The following is a 24,000-nucleotide window of genomic DNA, read 5'->3' on the forward strand; positions in this document are numbered from 1 at the left end:
ACACTCAAAATGTAAATAAAATATTGTCACTTAAAAAAAACCCCGCATAAATCATTAGTTTAAAACACTACAGTTCTATAGTAAAAAAGTTTACTACAGAAACATCAAATGAAAACAGATTGGCAATGGAAAATGAACACCATTCATTGCAGGAACCCTATTTGCAGCACTTTAGTAAAAGGGCCCACCAATATTTCTGCTCTAAATTCCATTTTTTCAAGGATTACAACATTGCTGGTACAGATCCATTAGCCATACTTACGTAAAAAATGTTAGCTTAGAACACATACATGTTCCTAACTAATAAGTTTTACTGTTCCCAAAGAAGTAACCATTACAAAGTTTAGGTGCTAGAAATGTAAAAATTTGTTCTCTGCAAAAATTACCAAACAAATAAACAAAAAAATACTACCCCCTTAAAAAAACATTAAGAGCTGATGGAAAAAATTATCTAGTATTTGCATAAGGATTTTACAGACCCCAACGTGGAATGGCAGACACACACACACACACACACACACACACACACACACTCATACAGTATTGTTATTTAGTATTCATACTATCACTGTTTTAAAATTCAGTCAATTTTGGAAATATAAATCCCCACCACTGTTCTGTCTCTGTCACCGATACCCTTCCCCAAATGGATGTTAGGATCTCTTGAGCCCTTTTTTCTCCACCGCCATTTTCATCTCTGGCACTTCCCCCCATCTTGTTGCAGGAGCCACTGTGGCTCTCATATTCCTTTGCCCATTTCTTGCTAGAGCCTTCTCCAACATACCAGGGGAAGTGCCTAGCAGTCTAGGCCACCATCCAAGCTCTACCCATCTTCTCTGTAGGATGCCAGAGCTTCAATGTCAAAGGGACTGGTGCTTAAAACCCAGAGCTGGAAGCTCTGGGAAACAACAACTCAAGTCTAGGACAACTATTCGTATTATTTTTAGTTACATTTTAAATGAATAGGTTTTTGTATATTTGTCAGGGAGGTGGATGCTTATAACAATGCTTCTTTTGGAAAATGTATTCTCAATTCACAAAATAAACTTCTAAATAAACTTCACAACCCATTTAAAATTGAGTATATTTCCTCAAAAAGTTAAATAGAGAATTTATGACCCAGCAATTCCAACTCTAGGTATATACCCCAAAGAACTGAAAACACGGATTCAAAGAGATGTTTATACACACATATTCACAGTAGCCAGATGAAAACAACCCAATGTCCCTCATCAGATGAACGAATAAACAAAATGTGGTAGACACATACAATGGAATATTATTCAACCATAAAAAAGGAATGAAGTAGCTGTACATATTACTGCATGGATGAACCTTGAAAACATCTTAAGTGAAAGAAGCCAGACACAAAAGGACAACTATTGTTAGATTCCACTTATGAGTACAGAGTCATAGAAACAGAAAGTTTAGGGTGATGAAAAACACTGGAAATAGTGGTGGTGATTGTACAACACTATGAATATACTCCTTGCTACTGAATTGTATATTTTTAAATGGCTATTTTATGATATGTGAATTTCAAATCCATAAAAAGTTGTATATAGTCAACATTTACAAGAGTATGAAAACTGCAATAGAGATAAAGTATATTTGTTCTGTAAAGAAGATATGGTGGGAAAGAGGACTGACTCAAGAGTTGGAAAACCCTAAAAACTCAGGTTCAAGCCCTAATTTAGCCATTACTAATTAGGCCACCTTAAATGAGTCATTTCCCCTACCCAAACCTCAGTTTGGTCATGTAAAGAATATTGATGCTATCTGCTCTATTTAATTCTAAGGCTGAGGTTCAGAAAGTGCATAGAAAACTCTAAATACCAGAGGAAAGGTACTAACTACTATAGTAAAGGAAAAGTTAGAACTATTGGAACCCCCCAAAAGAAGAGGATGAATATATGCTTTCCCTTTCTAACATCTTATATCTTACTTCAGATGCTAACCAGGCTTAGGCACATATTAAGGAAACCATTATTTGGGCTGGAGGAGATTCAGTACAGTTCAGGGTGATTCTTGGAGCTTATCAAGTTGGGGAACCAAGTCAGTTTTAGTGTGAATCTGCAGTAGCAAACCCAGTCTAGATCAGAATCTGTCCTGTGCAGAAAGGAAAAGAAAGCCCTGAAGGGACTCCAGAATCAATTTGTACTCCATGACTGCCTTTCAGATTACAAGTGATTTGTTGTTAAGAAGGGGGCCCCTTCAAAGCTTCACTGGTAATATGTGGGATGGGAAAAAAAACCAAACTTCAGTCTATTTTGGTTAGAACCCTCAATAAATCAGGATTCAAGTGTGAATGAAGAGAAGGAAACAGGATTTCTTGCTTTTCTCTAGTGGCACAATGCTTCTTGTATAGCAACATCTACTTTATCAAACACAAAGAGCAAAAGGTGGTCCACTTGAAATAATCTGTTAAAAAAATTGGTCTCCTTAAAATATTTAAACGCAGTAATTTAAAAATGTATTGTAGAAATTACACTACCTAGTATTTACATTTTTATATAGTTAACATAGCTAACATTTTCAAAATCCCCTAGAAACCAAAGGAAAAATGCAAATGTGAAACAAAATATTGGTTTATAGGACAGCTGTTGAATCCAAACAAATGTGTGTGTATAATAAGACTGAGCATACATGTAACTTGTTAGGGCAATGATAAAGCGTTTTAAGAATCTGGTGGAGCAGGAAGGTTCCTGTATAAGAGGATTCTGGTAACTTGAAATCTAATCTAAAGTTGGCCTTACTGATCTATGTGACACTGAGCTTTTCCTGTGCCCCTGACTCCTCTGTACAATGAGAGGTTTAGGTAATAGTTTTCAAAAAATAAAAATAAAGAGTTTTTTTTGGTTTTAAATTTTAAGCAGTAGAAACTTTTCTTTAAATGAACTCTTCCAAGAAGCGTGCCATTTCAAATAAATAACTCAGAGCTATTCTGTTTGAAGTAAGGTAAGAAATCCAGACACCTGTTTGCTCTCTGCTTCCTCATTGTCTTGGCCACCCTGAGTTGCCTCTGAACACAGAGGGCCGCATAGAACACAGTTTGAAACCCAATGGGCCAGGTAAAGCCAAAGGTCTCTTCCTGTTCCAATATGTTGATTTCACTAGTATAGGCATTTTTAAATGTCATATATATATGACATATATATATATATTTGACATATATATATATATATTTTTTGAGTTCTTTAAAATATATTTTTGGCAAATGGAAAAATTTCAGGAACACTTCCTAATCCTAATCTATTACTACTAATTTCTAATCCAATTTATTACTTAATCTACTTTAACACTGACATAAAATTTAGGCAATCAATTTGATTAAAGAAATGGATTTTTCTACTCTTTCATATCTTGAAATTTTTTAAAAATATAATTTAATTTGGTATGATTTGAATTTATTTCTCATTTTCACCTCTTTGTAGAAGCAGCATTTTAAAGAAATACGTGCGTGTGTGCGTGCGTAAACACACATACTGTTTATTTTCAATAACTTATTGTGCACTTAGATCTATTCAATCACTACTGGCAATCAGCATGAAATGCCAATCTACCCTCTGGTTAGAAGCTAACTTGCTGCTCCAACCCATTTTTACAAACCTTCCTATATACCTTAATCCTTTCAAACGCAACTGTGACACAAAGTATTATAGACTTTTAAAAACGTGTTCTCTTGGAAAAAAAAAATTGTGGAGCATCAGTAACCAGATAGCATTCTCAAATTTCAGTGATCTAGCCCATGGAGCCGTCCCCTATGCATAGTGCTCTGTTTCATGCAGTACATGGCTTTAGCTGGCCAAATCTTTTTTTTCCCAATGAATCAGTAGAACAGTGAAGATCTTACTTTTTTTTTAAGCAGTGGCATATCAATGAGGCACAGATGTGTATTCCAACTCTGCATGGATGAGCACACTGTTCAATAGTGCTGGCTCACACGATATCAGGGCGAGTTATCACTTCCCATGAAGGCACTCTTATCACCAGGGCCCAGAGAGGTGGCTGCAAATCGCAGCCTTTTTATTTTCAAGGCAGTTCTGCTGAACATTCAGGCTTCAAAGATTCACACTTCCAAAACTCTATAAGAGTTTGTGAACGCTCAATTTGCCAAAACTGTTTACAGTGTAATTGGGCACCGTACCTGTGTCCATGAGATAGCGAAGGCGCTTCTCCACCAGCGCGGCACGGGTGTCAATTTGCTTTTGCTCATTCTCTAGTGCTGCCAATTCTCCTACAACATACTGACTGGTGTCTTTGAACCCTTTCTGTTAACGAGAACAAACAGGAAGGAAAAAAAATCACTTGTAAGTTGCATTTTTCCTTTCTACAAACACTTAGTAAAGCACTTACCTAGAGAACCAAATGCACCCTTAGTATCACCCTTAGTACCAAAACGCAACTCCCTGTGATTCAAAGAATTTTCATATGTATTATGTATAGTAAAACTTTTGTAAATAGAGAAAATCTCAACCGTTTAGTATTATATTTATAATTTAACAACCAGATTTGCCAGATTTAAAAAGTTAACACTAAGTTAGGAAAAAAATCTCCTTATTATTTAAGGATAGACAAGGACAGAAGACAATTTTCCCCTTGGTGATTGTCAAAACAAACACCAATGACACCTTTAATTTAGAAGTGTAATATACAAAAATGGAAGTTTACTAAGGAATTGATTCTTAAAGTATCCTAAAAAATCAGACTTGTTCTCTCAAAAAAAATTTACAAAATTAAAGATATGTTTCCTGTTTTCATAGTGACTATACTATTTAAAATGCTTTTAAAAAATGGTAAGAGAGAAGTTTCTAATATTTCATTTTCCCTCCAGCTGGCTCCTGTACTTTACCGGTCATTCTGTTGATGTATTACTAATTATTGTAGCTGTGAATTCTAACTTGACAGGTGGTTTCAAACCTTGTTATATAAGACCTAATGCAACGAGTATGCTGATTTGGTTAATCTTCTATTTAATTAAATTTGGATTTCAAGTCGAAATTTTACTTTTTACCATCATCCATGTTTTAAGAAAATTATCTTTAGAAGTTTTATTTGAAGTAGCAGTTCTGTTATAAAGTATCACTATAGCCTTAATTCTTATTTTCATATTACAAATTTAAATTGTTAGGGGGCAGGATTATTATCTATGGTATGGTTACAAATGGATTAATTATAGCTCCCACTGCAATACCTGTTTACCTGGTGACATTTCTAGGGCTCTCTTTCCTAAATAGCTGAGAAATACTGAAGAACTGCTTACGTGATTACTGTCACCACCACCATTACTACCATCAGCACTTAAAACATTATTTATTCAGATAAATACATGTGAACAATCTTCTTCTGTCAAATAAATCCCTTCCCAACCTAGAAGCATATTACTCTCTAAGAAGCCACGAGGAATTATCTTTTGGTACTCATTAAACACGAAACAAAATCAAGAAGTATGTTATTTATGAGCATATTTTGGAGTTCCCATGCTCAATAAACAAGACTACTCATACGTGTAACATATATCTTGGGAATTAGTAAATAATTTGTATTCACACATTAACTAAATTTACACCAGCTTAGTGTTAAATTGATTATGTTAGCTGACAAACTTAAAGTTGAAATATTTTAAGAAATTATAAAACTGATCATTTCTCAGGATAGTTTGATCAAATAAGTCCCTGCATTTTTAAAGATTCATACAATATAGATATTCTCCCATCTCAATATGATATATAACAGAAAAATTATAACAACAGAAGAAATGCTAATGGTAACTTTAAAATCTGGAATAATCTGGTGAATGCTTTTTGTACCTATCTGCCAGAGAGCAGAGCAATTTCAAAAAGTACTTTTCTGTTCGCAGTCCCATCCAGAGGGACAAAACGAACATACTGGTTTTCGAAGATAATACAATACATGTAACAAAGATATAAGAAAGCAGAAGTGATAAGCAACACATAAAACTTCATTGCTTTTACTGACTGATTCAGTTAAAAATAGTAACAAAGTTTATAATCAGATTTCTTTAATATGTGTATATAGCATACTCACGTATTCGGCACCTTAAAAATCATGCCACATAATCCACTATTCTGTGCACTAAGACCTGGAGGTCTTTAGTACAACAACTTGAAAATGAGAAGTTTTTAGGGCCTTAAAATGTAGTTTGTAACTCTGGGTGCACTTACAAGGATTTTAAAATCCAACAGACTATTTTAACAGTAACAACAATGAAAATATTTACACAAACCGTAGATAATAAAAAAAGTAGCACCATTAAAGAGAGCTATGCTTCCAGACAAAAATTCAAGTTAAAACTTGTTCTTCCTCCTTCTGTCCCGCAGCTGTCCATCAAAAGCAGCTTTCTCCCTGCGGTCTATCAAATATTTCCCTCACAAATCAATTTTACACATGATCAGCCCATACCCCTACTGAGCTGAACCTCCCCGTTAATTAAGTGAAGAAATTACCATATATATTATATTAATGCAAACATCATTCAGCTAGTAATTCACGGCTGATCTGGATAATGGAAAGGTTGAACACCCATTAACCCAAGCCAACAAAATGGGTTGGCTGAGAAATTCTAGCAGGTCTCATGTGACTTTTCCCTCTAACTGCAGCTCTGCGGTATCTGCTATTGTAATAATTAAAATCCTCCTGGTAGATCAATACTGGAATCTCTTTATGGGAAGTGCCCTGATGGAAATGTCTCAAGGAAGCTGGGGCTGTGGAACTCTGAAAAATTCATTTTTTTTTATCTGACAATTATCACCACACTGCAGACTAATTCAACAGTGCACCCCTCTCACTCTGCTTTGAATGCACTGGAGATTGACATCTTAAAAAAACCTAACATCTCATTTTAACAAATAAAGGCACTATTTCCACATACAGTTTGGAATTATCAGCAATCATGAAACCACACAAAAAATTAATATACATTAAGCACTTCATCTTCTGATGGCTTCCTCTGAGTTTCAGTTATCGCTGCCTTCTCCTCATTTCCTTTCTTTGTATCTTCCTGTATTGATCTCTGCCTTTTCATCTCTTAAGAAAAAAAAAAACGGAAAGACATGTAAAATTATTATAAAGCTTGATATCTGTGTATTGAAATGTGAATTTACATTATCAGCATATATATGTGTATATATACATATATATACATACATATATATGTGTGTATAGTGTATATGTGTGTGTGTGTGTGTGTGTGTGTGTTTTTGTGTGTGTGTGTGTGTATGGTGTTAAATCTAAGATGGAAAAACATTTTAAAAAGTGTACCTACCTGGTCTATTCTCAACATACTGACTGAAGGACTGAAGTTGAGTTTTTCTGACTGTAGAATCCTTGCTGAATACAACAGGATTTCGAAATCGTTCTGTTGCTTTTTGTAATCGCTCAGTCCGGAGATCTTCAGTGCCACTCTAAAAGTAAAACAAACATGGCAAAAGAGTCCTGATCTTATAAACATGAACCTGCACATTAGTAAAACAATTTTTACTGATTTAAGATAATGCCAATTTAGAAACTTTTTGAAAGAAAAAGGATTTTAAAGAGCTCTAAATAGCTCAACTGCAAGTTCTGTTTGTTACCTATAACTAAAAACTTTGGGAGACATGGTTTAAGGGGAGGATCACTCTTGATAACTTTGATTCATCAGACACTGTGAACCCTTGTGTCTTCTCCTGATGATATGTATCACTTAAAAGCCATGTTGTTCTGTCTATTCCCCCCACTATTCTGCCCAGCCCCACATACATGTATGACAAGAAGAACTAGTTTCTAATTTTATGCCCAGAGATAAACCACTAATACTGGATGAAGGCTAAAAGGCAGGATTATAATACTACCCCACTGAACTGCATTTCATCAGCTATAACTTTCCAAAGCCAGATTTGTAAGTAAGCCCTTTACAGCTAAAGAAACTACAATTATCTTTTCCAGAGCTTCCTATGTTAATACTGGTAACAAATTCAAATGGTTCTATCAACAAGAAATATCCCAGAAGACTGAACCACTGCAGTGTGTGGAAGCTGCAGATATCGAGGTGCTGTGTACCAAACAAATATTTCATTTTATACCTAATCTTTTATTATTTTTATTAAGTGTTTTGAAAGTAAATAGGGAAAGGCTAAGATGCATGACTAATAGCTAAGCCTGCTGAATGCTGAAACTGGTTATCAAAAGCTACCAAGACTTTGCCCTTCCTCTGCATTGAGACAATCGGTAATGAGGGAGTCCTCCAATGGCCTATTCTCTAGCCTCAAGGAGGCCTGGGATACAGAATCCTCGAGGGAAGGTAACAGTTTATCCTTTTCCACAAACACAGAATGCTTCATTTATAAACGTGTAAACTGCATTTTATTAAAAAACATAAAACCCCAAATCAATGCCGAAAGCTTCAAGAGAACAGATGGACTCTATATGTTCTTTATAAGCACCATTTAAAAAATCTTAACCAAAAAGATCCATACAAAGACAAGCTGTTTAAAGCACACCTTTTGTTGGAATAACTTTAAAAATTACTATGCAAGATCTTTTGGGAAAGCGAAACCAATTTCATCTATTTAAATTATTAAACTTTAAGAATGAAAATACCTCTATTTTATTTTTTTAAAGTTATATCTTTATTATTAGTGTCATGCTTATAATATGCTAGCTATGTAGCTAGAATAGAAACAATTTTGGCTTTTATTTGTTTGTTTAGAAAAATGTGTATTCTGTTCTCATAATAACTGCCCAATAGTCCAAAATTCAAGTCTTTACCAAAATAAACAAACACAGCTAAATTTTTTGAGGCCTGGCAACATGCTAAAATATCAGTGCGATTAGCTAGCAAATCCCATCTTAAGAAACCTTTTTATGACTAGGGACTTCTGCCACTTTACAAATGTATTCCTCTAAACCCACTAATTCAGTTAGCCTTTTCAATCCATTGTATTATTCTTAGGCCAGCTTCATTCTGCATTAAATCCACTGCAGAAAGCTAAATTGAACGCAAAAAATCAGACCTGATCCAGGCTTCCTTTTATTCAAAGATAGAGACCAAAAGTCCTCTGGTGCTGCCACACACTTTCATCACCAATTTATAGAAACCGACAGTATAAGGGAAAAGCAATGAAAGTCATTGTTTTGGGACTTCAAAGCATCTCTGTGTCAGGGGAAGGAAATCCTTTCAGTCAGCAGGGCGGTCCCCATAGTCCGCAGGTGGGTGAAAAGTTATACAGGACTAGAAGTACCCTAAAGCTACAAAAATATTTATGATACAATGAGAGGAAAAGGGGGGACAGCATGAATGGGGGTAATATATAGTCTAAATAATAATAATACTAATAATAATAATGTGGCATTTTGTCTAAAATCATACAAAAGGTAAGATTCGTATTAGCACAAAACACATGCAAGTTCTTTAAAATTTATATTCTATCACATACCATATACAGGTATTAATTAACATTAATTTTAGTTCATCTAACAGGTCAAAGGTTGAGGATAATAGAAAACTGCTAGAATTCTCTTAGCAATATTCTTCTTAGAAAAAAATAAATACATATAGAAGAATAGTTTCTACTTTTACCACCATATCAACTTAAAGTAGTAGCTTCTCTGAAAAAAGTAGATGAATACTGATTACTATATGAATATTTATTAATTTATTGGCTATTTAATAAGAAAGTTTTATATCTTAATCTTAATGTGAAGAATTTAAGAAATTGATTTTAGGGTTATAAAGTGCCAGTGTCAACTAGAATATACAGATACCAAGTCAAATATTTTAAACAAGATTTACCTTAATGTCTTGCTCTGAGCTCTCAGTTATAGCTTTCTGAGAAGCACTGAAGAGTGAATTCGCCACCTGTGGCTGTACTTCTAGGAGCTTCTTCAGCTTCAAGTCCACCAACTTAGTGTTTTGTTCTGTTAAATATGCAAATACTATGAATAACCGAGTGAGATGCATTTATGTGTATAGGATATCAATTTAGGGGACATCATAAAAATATCACTATATTAAAAAAAGGACATTAAGGTTGTAAAATAGCATATCAAACCCGACAGCGCGCGCTCTCTCTCTCTCTCTCTCTATATATATATATATAAAATATAAATATATATATACATACATACTCATACATATATGACTACATACTAAATAACTGTAGTATAACTGAGTAGTCTTTAAGTATGTTCACCATATTCTTTGTTATTGAGATATAGTTGATATATAATATTGTGTAAATTTTAGGTGTACAATGTGTTGATTTGATACATTTATATATTGCAATATGATTACCACCACAGCATTAGTTAATATCTCTATCATGCCACATAATTATCATTTCTTTGTTGTGGTGGGAACAATTAAGATTTAGTCTCTTAGCATATATTCTTTGTATATATATATAAATACACACACACACACACACACACACACACGTTTATTTCCCTCCTAAATGAGTCCCTTTAAAGTATTCTGTCAATATACCTAAAGACCATTCAGTTATACCACAGTTAATAGTAGCTATGCTTACCTGAAAACCTAAGAATGTATTTGACGTATTTATGGTAACTGTATAGGTTACACATAATAAAACAAGCTATTACAAAGTAGATATTTAAAAGAGGTGATAAATTTGATTCTAAATTGTATGTTACATTTTCAATTCTTCTAGTATATTAAATTTACACATATAACACCATATTAAAATAAGTTCTTAATATGATCTCAGACAGTCATGTATACAATTAGAATCCAATGTTTATCTGTGTACATATATACCTAGCATTGAAACAGGATATATGTTTACAAATACTTTCTAATTAGAGGGTACAAATACAGCTATAAAGATTACTGATTTTGAAATGTATTAAATATGGATAGAAATTTAAAATAAATTTTAAAATAAACAACTTCAAATTATTTTCAGCAAGGACGTTCATCTTCAATAATAAAATAGTTCAGAAACAAATGGAAACAAATAATTCTACTTAAACAAATTCACTCAAAGCAACTCTTTAATAAAATGGTTGTAAAAGATATGCCAACCATTTGGTGAATGGTATTTTTCATAAAGATTAATAAGTTTTCTAATTATAAGACTCTTAATAAATGCTATTATCATTACTTTTATGCAAATTGGTCAGTTTACATTGTCAGGCTTCTTTTTTAAACAATATCTGATGAACTGTGGTCAAATCAAGATAAAGATTATAAATTTATTATTAAAACATTATGACTTTTATATATATATTAAAAAAAGAATTTTGGGGGAAATAAAGCAAGGATAAAAGTCATAATTTATGTTATGTTCTTCCAGATTCCAGTTTGTATTCCTATTTCTTATTGCCATGAAATAAACCATAGCCTGAATTGGAGAGTCTGTTCTATGCACATGCCAATACTTACTGGCATTCTTACGAGCTGTAAACAATATATTAGCTAATTCCAAAAACAGAAAGACTGAGATGTGTTTTTTTTTTGGCATACATAACGTAGGAAGAGAGTTTTTAAAAAGGACAAGAGTCAAGCCTGTTAGGCCTAATATTAATCAACCTTTAAAGTATCCCACGAAATTCCTATTATTAAAACTAGAAAATTCCCCTCACATTGCCTAAGAAATGGCTACTTTTTCCTGTCTTCATTGTAAAATCAGGAAACATGCATCACTACTGTCATTGATTTTATACTTCCATAAGTTGAATATTGAGGCTTCCATTCTGTATTTATGGATACCCTCAGCAGTAAAGGGAATGTTACTGGTTTCTGGTAAAGCCATTGGTGGTGGCTGTGGTGAAAGGGTGGGTAAGCAACAACAAAAATCTTTTCCAAAAGAAAAACCAAACTTACCCAAGTTCTACAGTATTAAGAGAAAGAAGTGAAAGACAGTCCTAATTTTGGGTTAAACATTTAAAATTTTTTCCTTAGATATCAGCATTCTCCTGGACTTACACAATTATAAACATACTGATCTCTACCCAGTAAAGTATAATTTAATGCTAGACCATAAAGGAGCTGCTGACTAAAGGGCATGGGTTTTCTTGGTTCTTCCCTATAGTTAGAAAGACCCTGGTTGATTGTTTCTTGGAGAAATAACAGCAGGATTTCAGACAGGGGAAGACACAAAGCAGGTTAGCATTTCAGGAGCATGTCAGGGCTGGGAAGAATACCTGCTCTCACTGTCTTTAGCTTTTTATAGGAAAAGGTAAATATTAGGAACTCCAGTTCCCTACCTTTTAATCTAGAGAGATAGCTAAAGACTTTTTATTGCTACAAGACTTCAATAAGCATTTATGGAATCCCTCTGGTACACAAAGCTTTGTATTGCTACCTGCTGCTGACTTAATAAAATGCATATGAAACACTCATCTATTAAACCATAATCATCTTTATATTTTAAACAATAACTTATAAGGTCAATTACCAATGTGATTATTGGTATAATATTTGATATAAGGTATTAAATTAATAGCAGTCTATAAAAGCAGTTTTCAAAGTTTCTTAATTGTAATCAGTTATTAAGTGTGTATAAAATAATTTTTTAGTAGTAATATTTAATTTGCAAAATAATATTACAAGTAAGACTATCAATTCTAAACAAAGTCAGAAAAATCTGATCCATGGTTTAGATTTACATTTGAAGTATTCCATGGTACTATATCTGTACTCTACAACACCAAAACAAAATATTTAGGCTCGGAAGGGAACCAATTATTGAATGCTTAACAAATTGTCTCATATAACATGAAATACAGAAGTGAATCTTTATTATGCTAAGCGAAAAGAGTCAGACTGACAACGACAAATATCAAGTGATCTCACATGTGGCATCTAAAGAACGGAATAAAACAAAACAGAAATAGACTCATTGATATAGAGAACAAACTGATGGTTGCTAGATGGGAGAGCGTTTGGGGGATGGGTGAGAAAGGTGAAGGGATTAGGAAGTACAAATTGGTAGTTACAAAATAGTCATGGGGATGTGAAATACAATAGGGGGAATACAGTCAATACAGTAAAACCTATGTGTAGCAGTAGATGAGTACTAGACTTATTAGGGGGAATCACTTCATAAATTATATAAATGTCTAACCACTACGTTGTATACCTGAAACTAATATAGAATAATACTGAATGTCAACTATAAGTAAAAGATACATATAGTCATGAGATGTGAAGTACAGCATAGGGAATATAGCCAATGGTACTGTAATAGCTACATACGGTGTCAGATGGGTAGTAGATTTGTTGGGGTTATCACTTATGTGAGGTGTATAAATGTCTAATTATTACCGTTTCCCCGAAAATAAGACCTAGCCGGACCATCAGCTCTAATGCATCTTTTGGAGCAAAAATTAATATAAGACCTGGTATTATATTATATATTATTATTATATTACATTATATAAGACCAGGTCTTATATTACAGTAAAATAAGATCGGGTCTTATTAATTTTTGCTCCAAAAGACGCATTAGAGCTGATGGTCCGGCTAGGTCTTCTTTTCGGGGAAACACGGTATGTTGTTTTGTACTACTGATATTAATAATAAAAAAAGGTGAGTCTTAGTAATAAGAGAACACAAACTATAGTTTGCTGCTATTCCAATTTCATTGTTAACTTTAACTAAATCTGAAACAAAATAGTAACATAATGATGGAAAGTAGATTTAGTTAAATGATTTGTAAGGACATAAGATGTAATAAAACTACAAAAAAACTTATTACCACCACTGATGAGATAATAATAAAATGTAATGATAAAGTATGCCATGCAGCAGGACACAAAATATTTATAATTTGAAATTACCAGGAGTATCAAGGTCATTTTCTAAGTTAGTAAGTTCATCTCCACCTCCTACAACAAAGCCTTCAGGAATCTCCTCGTTAGTATCTATATCAATATTATCATTTTCATCTGTAGGAACATGTAGCAATAATGTTAGTATACTGTATATTATTTCTGTTTTACATTGTCCAAAATACTAAAGAAGATAACCAATATTTTAATGAGTTATTCAAATTCAAGTTTGTCACAGATTAGCAAGTTTAAAAAGTCAGTTTTAAGTCACTCCTTCACTATTGGATTAACATTTATATTTTACATTCATATGTCAAAGATGAATTATCACATTAAAGTCGATACAAAAGTTTTGAGAATTTCCCACATGCTGTCACTGAGCTGAGTTCCTATATTTTAAAAAGTACTCTATTAGTAATCTCTAATTAACAACATACAAAAATAAAGTTGGTTAGGTAACAAAGTCATCAAATAATATTTCTAAATTTCACCTTTTTAACCTTTATTAGATATAAATGTATAAAGAAACAAATCATTCTTGAAAAACTTGTAGCTATATTTAAATCATTTGTTTGCAGACTTGAATGCTTTTGTGTTATTAATGCAATATCATCATAAAAGCGTTATAGATAAATTAAGACATAAGACTGAGACTAGAACAGGCAGTACCTTTATGTAAAAGAAAGTTCAGAAACAAAACAGTGTATCTTGGAATACTTAAAACTGGAAAAAACTGTTATTCAAAATTAAATACATGGGAATGAAGAAGTCTTACAATATTTTTTTACACTTAGTAAAATGTTTTAGGTCACAATTGAGGTGTTTTTTTAGCATTACAGATTTCTATTATATATTGTTTCCTTTCTAAATCCTAGTGATAAAATTGGTTAAGTCATTTTGATATTTATAAATTTGAAAAGGTATAGAAACAACTTGATTGGCATATTAGAGATTAGCTTTAAATTCTGCTATTGACAAGTAGTATACCTTTTGGAGAAATATCTGTCTAGCCCTGGGAGTTGAAGAATATCCACACTATTCTACAATTTATTTTTTACTACTAATAAAGTATAACAATTGAGAAATTCCCAAATTCTATAGCTTTATCCTAGTCCTCAATATTTGTCCTTTTCCCTGTACAGCTTTGTGTTTGATTTTGGGCTTCCTAAGTAAATACGAACTATGAGCATTAATATTCACAATAATAGTTTACATTTATTGAAAATTTCCCACGTACTATGTAAGATATTTAGAAGTACACAAGAAAGATTAAAAGATTGAGAAACTCCCCCAGGGCAAAAACATTGCTAAATGCACTAAGGCATTATACTTGGCTACGATATTTAAGTACAATCCCAGGTGAGAGATCCTTTCTAATCAGCTGTGCTTAGCACAACTATTTGACTACTTTCATAAACGTCAGAATCTTCATCTTCATTACCTTCAAAAATTCTTCTGTAAATAATTTTGTAGCAAACGTAAATGAATTATTTTCTGAATGCTAAATAACTGTTCAGAACACTTCCCTGTATTATTCTGTGTTAGAGATAGTTTCCTATCAAGAGATTTTAGAGCACAGTACTTTGCTGCTGCCAACCAGCCTTTACTGATTATTACTGACCGTAATTAATCTAGAGTGAAAGTATAAAATTCAACACTCATTCATTTATTCCAGAAACTTCTACTGTATTCTGCATCTGGAATTTACAATACACTGCTAGATGTTGAGGAGACACCAAATTATATAAGACGCTTAATCTACCTTAAAGATACACATTCAAGTGACTATACTACTGTGTAGGACAGGTGTTATGGAGTAAAAGTTAGGTGCAGAGCAAATTCAAAAGATGAACAGATTATGCTTTGCCAACAGTAGCAGAATTGTTTTGTGGAAGCACTAACCTTTAAATTGGGTCTTAAGAAAAGTACAGGATTTGAAAAGGTACAATTGAAAGGAGGGCATTGAAAGCAGGAATGGGTAGGTGTAAAGTCCTATTTGGTTTGAGCATACTTAACGGGAAATAATGGAGATAAGACTTGAAAGGTAAAACTGCACAGAGCCGTGAGGGGCAGAATGGGAACTTTCAGTTTTACTTGATAGGAATGAAGAGACACTGATGCTCAAATATGATCAGCACTGTGCTATTTAACACTAGTCTAGGGCCAGCCCGGTGGCTCAGGCGGTTAGAGCTCCATGCTCCTAACTCTGAAGGCTGCCGGTTTGATTCCCACATGGGCCGGTGGGCTCTCAACCACAAGGTTGCTGGTTCGATTCCTCAAGTCCCACAAGGGATGGTGGGCAGCGCCCCCTGCAACTAAGATTGAACACGGCATCTTGAGCTGAGCTGCTGCTGAGCTGCCGCTGAGCTCCCAGATGGCTCAGTTGGTTGGAGAGTGTCCTCTCAACCACAAGGTTGCCGGTTTCGACTCCTGCAAGGGATGGTGGGCTGCACCCCCTGCAACTAGCAATGGCAACTGGACCTGGAGCTGAGCTGCGCCTTCCACAACTAAGATTGAAACTCCACAACTAAGACTGAAAGGATAACAACTTGACTTGGGGGAAAAAAAAAGTCCTGAAAGTACACACTGTTCCCCAATAAAGTCCTGTTCCCCTTCCCCAATAAAATTAAAAAAAAAAAAGAAAAAGAAAAAGAAAAGACTAGTCTATATAAGCAGTTTCCTAAAATAAGTGTCTTATTATAATTAGTTTTGAAATAGGTAAAAAATAATTAGTAATGTAAGCAGTGAAGCTTATGTATTTTATAAATTAGGGTAGCTTCAATAATACTTTTCTATCACTCTGGATGATATTCCTATATGCTTTTTCATCTGAAAGAAAAAGTGGTCTAGAAATTGCACATGGGTTGATTATCCACGTGACATCACTCTTCATGCATGTTGGACAGGAGTACAGAAAGGCTGCAGGAAGGAAATACAGGTTGGAGACTATTATAATCCCAGGGAAGCAGAATGGAGAGCCCAACCTAGGATAAAAGAACTGGGAAGTAACATGATTTGAAAATCAACTGGATAGTAAATAGGTGGTTGGAAGAGGGATACAGAGGAGAGGAAGAGTGAGGCAGATGTCAACATGAGTTCTCCAGCCTGAGTGACTAGAAAGATAGTATTCCTATGAAAAGAAATAGTTAAGTCTGGAAATGTGGTTGGATATGTGTACTTTCAGGTTCTGGAAATATGTACAAATTGTACCTCTTTTCATTACGCACTTATACAATGCTGGGTTCCTGTGTGATGTTAAGCAGGTGCCATTCATTTTATTTCCCAGCTAAATGAAATCTCTGTTTACACTACCACACACCAGTAATGCTGAGTGGTTAACTCAATGTTTATATATGTATTGCTAACCTTAGATAAAAGGATTACTATTTGGGAAGGCAAGAGTAAGAATTGATCTCCTATAAAGCTCAGGTCTTCTCAAGAACGGATTTCCATTTTCATTCTATTCACTGACTTCAATTTTACGATGAACCCTTGAATTCTTTCCAACAGTTAATGTTACACATTTTTAAACACCAATGGAAATAGTATAAATGCATTCTAGTAGAATTAAAGTGCACGAATGTGTTTTTAAGATGTATCTATATCTATATCAATACCTGTATCTATATGTATCTTTATGGCTAAGCACTGAAAACCCAGTAGGTGAGAGTGACAGAAAACAGAGATCCATTACACAATAGAAGCTGGTTTGCAAGTATGGCATGTGCAATATATGTATGAAAAAGTGAAAGGAGATTGGACATGCACCAGAACGAGACAATGGCTCCCAGTTGACACTGCACAGCAGTATAAGCAAAATGGGGATCCCAGTGGCGTGATTAATAATAGCACAGCAATAAAGCCAGTCTTATAACAATTATTGTTTATAAATAAATTGAATGAAAAACAAGGATATTTGGTGACAGTAAAAAAAAGAATATCTGTACTTAAAAACAACAACAAACAAATAAGAAACTAAGGCTATCATTAAAAACATATTCATAAAAAAAATTCCCATTTGTATCATGATTTTAAAATTCTCTTTGAAGGTCCCTATAGCATACCTAACTTCTAAAGTTATTCTATAGAAATAAAAAAAGATGAAAAACACAATACAAATGCATTACTAATAGAAGCTGAAAATAAAAATTATTGAAGGCCTGTAAGATTTTGGTTCAACAAATTTAGATAAGTCTATCTGCCAAAACTGAAATAAGGATAGCATAGGCACACAAACATTCTCATGGACAAAATAAAAAAAAATTTTTTTCTTTATTCATTTGAAATGCAAAATCAAACAATACTACTTTATCTACATCAAAGAGAAGCAAAAATGTCAGTTTAAAAGTTGAATGACCCTAAATCTAACTCAAACCAACATGATAAGCTATAGAATAAATACATACATATGTAAAACATACAAAATATATATCATAGATAATATATAATATATAATAAATATGTGACATAACATCATCTTAAAACAAGATAGAAACCTTGCAAGTACCCATGGATCATTAACAAAAATTTAACATTTATTTAACCAAAATAAAAACTTCTTAATTCCCAAAGCAGAAATTCAGGCCATCTTCTCTGACCACAATACCACAGAACTAAAAATGAAAATACCAAACTCTGTCCCCAAACACCTGCATCTTACCAAGTAAGAGCAATACAATAGAATGAACCCACAAGTTTTTTTACATAAAGTGAGAATTTTAAAATAAGGCTGTTATAGGTGTATAATTACAAAGTGCTGCAGAAATTGAAAAAACATGTGTAGTATACTACACTATCACTGGATTCTCTTTAAGTCTTAAAATGATGTCAAAAAGAGGACAAGGAAAAGCTAAGCAGTAGCTCCTTGGATAGGTGCGATTCTGTTATCTCACAAGTATTATTAGATCATTGCTGGTTGTAACAGGACGCAAGTGGGTTGCTTGAATATATGGCTATCCGTGACCTCAAATACCTTGCATATATTTTCTGTAGGCACCATGAAGCTGAAGACACCTCACCTCAAACTTATTCAAGTTTCCTTTCTTCACTGAGTCTAGTTGTTGCTTAATTTGGGAAAAGCACGCTTTTCAAGGAGGTTCGGGCAATGAGTCTGAGTAATGATCACGTTCAACACATTCCCCAGACTGTGCTTCTACCGTATTATTTCTAGCTCATGACTACCCCCTCTTGTCACTCTGGACCACTGCTTGCAAAGTCTTCCTAGCCTAGTCCTCCATCTAGGGTGGCCCCTGTTTATCTCTCTCTACCCCTTTCACACTATTTCTCATTCAGACCAGATGATTTCCACTAGACACTAAAAAGAGTGGACACTAATTTGCTAATTCTTTCCCTTGACTTATCAACCTCACAGTGTCATTTTCACTTAGGAATTAGATTCTTACGAATCCAAGTGAATTTTTAATTTGCCATGCAAGTCAGCCAACTATAGCATAAAGGCAAATTCCAGTCCACCACCTTTTTGGGGTAAATAACAGGCTCACCCATTAACTTACACATTGTTCAAGGCGGCTCTCAGGTTACAAGGGCAGAGTTGAGTAGGTAGTTGAGACAGACCACAGGGCCTGCAAAACTTACAGTACGTACACTGGTCTTTTTCAAGATGTTTTCCGAATCCTGTTCTAGCACTGTGGCTGGTACTGCTCAATGGATAAATGCGTCTGTCTGAATGGATGAATTCCAGGCAGAGATTTTACTCTCTCCCTTTCCTTAAGGTCTCTTCCCCCAATTCCCAGTCCCAATAGCTTCGGCTAGACCTTAAGGCCAAAACAGACCTAGTCTGATCCATATGCCTTTATGGAGACAGGCCAATATCCACCACTGAGGTCAGGGTCTAGGCCTGCTCCACTTGTAGTTAAATCGTTGCTCTGATTTAGAAACTACCATCTGATATGTGGCTTCTTCCAACATCCAAGGTATGGTATGTTCTATGAGATAAATGACCCTGGTTGCTTTGGTCTCAGGGAACAGAGTCTAGACTCCTCAGATGGTTCTCATAAGTCACCTATTCAACCCTGTCCCATCTTCATTTCACCTGGCTTTCCCTGTTCTAGTCTGTACTTCTTTGCTAATTCCGCAAATCCTTACTTGCTCTTTATTTACTTTGTTGACTGTTGAATGATTTCAAAATCAGGTCTTCACTTTCCCTAGTTATGAAGTAGGGAAGATACCCATTTTGGGGGGTTGTAAAACTTGACAAAATCTCTCTATTTAGTGTAGTTGTGGCTTAGCCTCAACTGGGGTTGGATTATAGAGATGAGACCAATTACATAGCTGACTCATCCCACATCACCAATCAAAATATTTAATTCTAAGCCTTCCCAGAGTTTACACTCATTTACCATTGTTACTTGCTCATCACTGGGAAAAAAAAATTAAAAGAGACATTGGATGTCTCTGTATGCTATTAAGACTATTCTCCTACGGGTCTATGATGCCACAGGCAGGTAGCAATAGTAACTTTAGGACAGTCTAAAAAACATGAGTTTTTTTCCTATTATTCTGAGACAGAAGGAGACAGATTTTTAAGACTTACTTAGTACATCTGGAGTTTTTATAACATCAAAGAAACATCTTGTTGTTAATAATAAATGAAAGCAAATTATCACAGCATTATATAAATGTAGCTGTGAGTAGTTACTGATGCTACTATAAAACTTTAGTAGACAGTGTAGAAATTGCAATAAGAATTCTGAACGATAGAGGAGTTGAAAAGGTAAGATGAAGGATTTAACTGAAACCATAATAATTTAACTCAGAAACCAAAGGAACAGATACACACCTGTTTGGGAAAGCAGCTTTCCAATTTATGGGAGGGAAGGTCATATGCTATAGGCATTAGTTGGAATTCTCTACAACAGTAAGCTTTCAATATAAGGAAACAATTAGAAATAACAGCAGTAGGTTTCAGTTTACTTTGAAGAAACTTATTGACCTAGGAACAGCTTAGCTTTGTGTCAGTTTGCTAAGGTCTTATTCGAGTCCTCACTTGTCTACTCGTCACAGTGATCTTAGCATTCTAAGACTATCACAGGACAAGTACCTAGCATGTTTTGGTAGATAAATAGGTTATACAGCTTTGAAATTAAAAAAACAAAATAAAACTCACAGGCCTCTTGAATATACTCCTCTTAAATAAAAATCTAAAAATTTCTAAGTTAAAGATGCCTAAATTGAGCACTGGGAGGCAAAATTAAAGTTATCTTCATATATATCATCCTTGTTCCAACATCAAGCTTAGACTAATTTCTGCAAATACTGAAGAAGACCCTCTTAGGATAAGGAAACTAAGAAGAAATAGATATGAGACTTATTCAAAATTCTTACATGTCAGGCTATAATGCCAGGACATTGTTAAAGCTACTTTCTGAAGATCTGGTTCAAGGTGAAAATCCTTCATGATTTTTCAAAACTCACCACTAACAAGTCTTGTGATGTAGATAGTGAGGATTTGATTGCATCTTATTCCCAATACAATTTAACGAGGTATTGTGGGGAATCACAAACCAAAGTCTGTATGAGTTTTCTCCTAAATCATATTCTAAGAGAATACTTCTTGAGTTGTCAAAAATTAAGCCAAAAAGTTGATTTGGAAAACAGCAACAGTTATCTTCTGATTTACTATGCTTCCATTAGGTTTTTTGCAACACATCAATAGGTTGGAAACTTTATTTATTTGATGCAACATTTTGAAGTAAGAATAAAAAGTCCCAAAAGGTCTACTGCGGATTTCTGGGTTGTCTGTAGAATATGATACAAGATTCTTTAACTCACCTCCAGATGCCTTTGACCTTTCTTTCAACTTTTCTGCAGCCATTTCACCATAGCTGGGAAGTTCTGACATCTTCACTCCCGATCGAGCTTCTGCTATTAGCTGACGAGCTCTCTCTCTCAGCTGCCGACGTCGCTCTTCATCTTGCTGCTAAGATATATTGAACAGTTGCCAAGTCAGTAATTGACAGAAATGCAATTTCATTTTCAATCTGATCATCATGATAGTAACTGGTTTACAGCATGGTGCTTGGCCCACATTATAAATAGGATGCTCTGTATCAGTTGGATGTCACACCATTTTTAAAAGACATCCTAGAATCAGATTTTTAAAAAACATTTACAAATTACTGTATTAAAATGCCTGTTAAAAATTCAAACTACCCCTAAAGAATGTTTGGCAATATGTATTACTGAGAAAATAGCAGAAACTATTATTTATAAAATAATCAGCCTTATAGAAAAAAAAGTCATAACTGAAAACAGAATTTCAATGAATATCTTATTTTTTAAGAATAGAATTTAACTTGCTATTTTCTAATAAAGGCATAGAGCACTGACTAAAAGACATCTTTGATAACAGGTAATGGTGCTATGCCATGTTGAGCAAATACAGGAAACGGCATTTTTAGGGGGCTAGAGTAGGAATGGGAATAGTACATTACTTATACAAATTATTGTTATTGGCAGTTTTAAAATCAGAACTGGGTAACTGATGTACTATCCCCATTCCTACTTCCTCTCCCTCCAGATGCACATTGAGAAAAGTAAAATCTAATGTGTTTTTTGATATTCAGAACAACCAAAAACTACAGAGAATAAAATAGTTTTTGCCAACTAAGAAAGGGTTATTTGAATCACACATAATCAATGTGAAATTGCTTTGTAAACTGGAAAGTATGTAAAATAAGGCATTATTACAACAAAACAAAGCCTGAAGTAATCTGGCCCCAACATATCTTTGCAGCATTATTTTCCCTTAACCTCTTCCAACCTCTATTAAATCTCACATCTATTCATACAGAATTACTTGTATCATGTAGTTTCATGAATGTGAATATGTCATTTCCTCTTCCTAGAATGTTCTTCTCTCGTCTTACTTAACTCCTACTCATTCTTCAAGATTCACTTTAAATCCACCGAACTTCTCTTGACTATTCTTCCTTCCTCCCCACTGGTGGAATAACGTTTTCCTTCTTCTATGTTATGATAGCATCATGTGTGTACGCATATGCACATGTGTGTGCTATTGCTTTTTAAAATAATACTTGTCAAGTTACCTTATAACTGCCTCCTTCTCAGTAGAACTGAGCTACTTGAAGGCAGAAGCTGTATCTGATTTATCTTTGTATCTCTGGTCCTTAATACATAACTTGGTACTTGATACAGAAATTTCAAACATGAAAATTTATACTCATACTTTCAAAAGCTTATAATATAGAGGAAAAGGTAAAACAGCCACAATAAGGAGGTCTGATCAAAATGAAGCAAGAGTTCAGAAGAAAGATAAAACAATTTTGACTGCATCATGATGCATCAGAAGGCATCACGGGCCTGCAGAATGAGCAGGCCTTGGAACGGGTACAGATGGGGGTCGGTAGTTAGGTGGGTCAGTGCAGGAGAGACTAGGAGGTAGGAATAATTCAAAGACACTGAGGCAGGCAAATATATTGGGGGAAAGTACATAGTCCAGTTTTCCTAGCATACGGCAAAAATAATGCCAGAAAGACAAGGCAAGAAAAATAAAGCTGAGTAGGCAAGGGTCCTGCCCCACAGGGTAAAGCACTTTACTTTTATTCTAAAGAAAGCAAGGGCAAACTAAAGGTTTGGAGATGTGTGTGTGTGTAAGCAAACAAACACACAAACAGATACATAAATAAAATTTTGGTCTAGGGGAATGACCGACCAGAAGTGAATCTGAGAAAGATTAATCTGACAACAGTAAATAAAGGGACTGGAAAAAGGCTCGTTGGGAAGCTATTATTATAAGAGCCTAGGAAGCTGTAATGAGATCCAGAACTAGGATGGTGGCAGTGGGAATGGAAAGAGACAAGTGCAAGAAATATATCAGAGACAGAATTGTACCTGTACCAATTCTTGGTAACTAATTAGATGAGGACAGAAGAAAAAAGGTGACTCAGAAGTTTTAAACTTGGGCAACTAGTAGAACTATGGCACTAAAAATAAAATTAAGAACATGAAGAGGAACTATAAGAAGGGAGGGACAGACTGGGATTCAGAGGCTGGCAGGACATCTAAGCAAAGATGTTATTAGGTAGTTGGAAGTGAAATTGATGCTAAGAAGTGAAGTCAAGCTATGACCACAGAGCTTATGGCTGAAGTTAAAGGAATGTATGAAAGCACCTAAAGAGGTACTATAGAGAAAAAAGGAGGACTACCATCTAAAATATGGAAAAT

General features: G+C 34.4%; 1 protein-coding gene across 19 annotated transcripts in view; it reads right to left on the reverse strand.

The window, feature by feature from the left end:
- Positions 1–24,000, reverse strand: part of EHBP1 (EH domain binding protein 1) — a 668,483-nt gene that overhangs the window by 37,792 nt on the left and 606,691 nt on the right. For 14 of the 19 annotated variants that reach the window (XM_081069113.1, XM_081069112.1, XM_081069122.1 and 11 more), the window contains 6 exons: positions 21,586–21,733; positions 13,804–13,911; positions 9,791–9,915; positions 7,286–7,424; positions 6,941–7,047; positions 4,148–4,271 (listed from right to left, as the gene is read on the reverse strand). In XM_081069113.1, coding sequence (XP_080925239.1) covers positions 4,148–4,271; positions 6,941–7,047; positions 7,286–7,424; positions 9,791–9,915; positions 13,804–13,911; positions 21,586–21,733 — 751 coding nt within the window. The remainder of the gene's footprint in view (positions 1–4,147; positions 4,272–6,940; positions 7,048–7,285; positions 7,425–9,790; positions 9,916–13,803; positions 13,912–21,585; positions 21,734–24,000) is intronic. The other 5 variants (XM_081069119.1, XM_081069120.1, XM_081069118.1 and 2 more) reach the window with 2 other exon arrangements.

This window comes from Rhinolophus hipposideros (assembly GCF_964194185.1).
Source record: "Rhinolophus hipposideros genome assembly, chromosome: 12".
Classification (NCBI taxonomy): Eukaryota; Metazoa; Chordata; class Mammalia; order Chiroptera; family Rhinolophidae; genus Rhinolophus; species Rhinolophus hipposideros.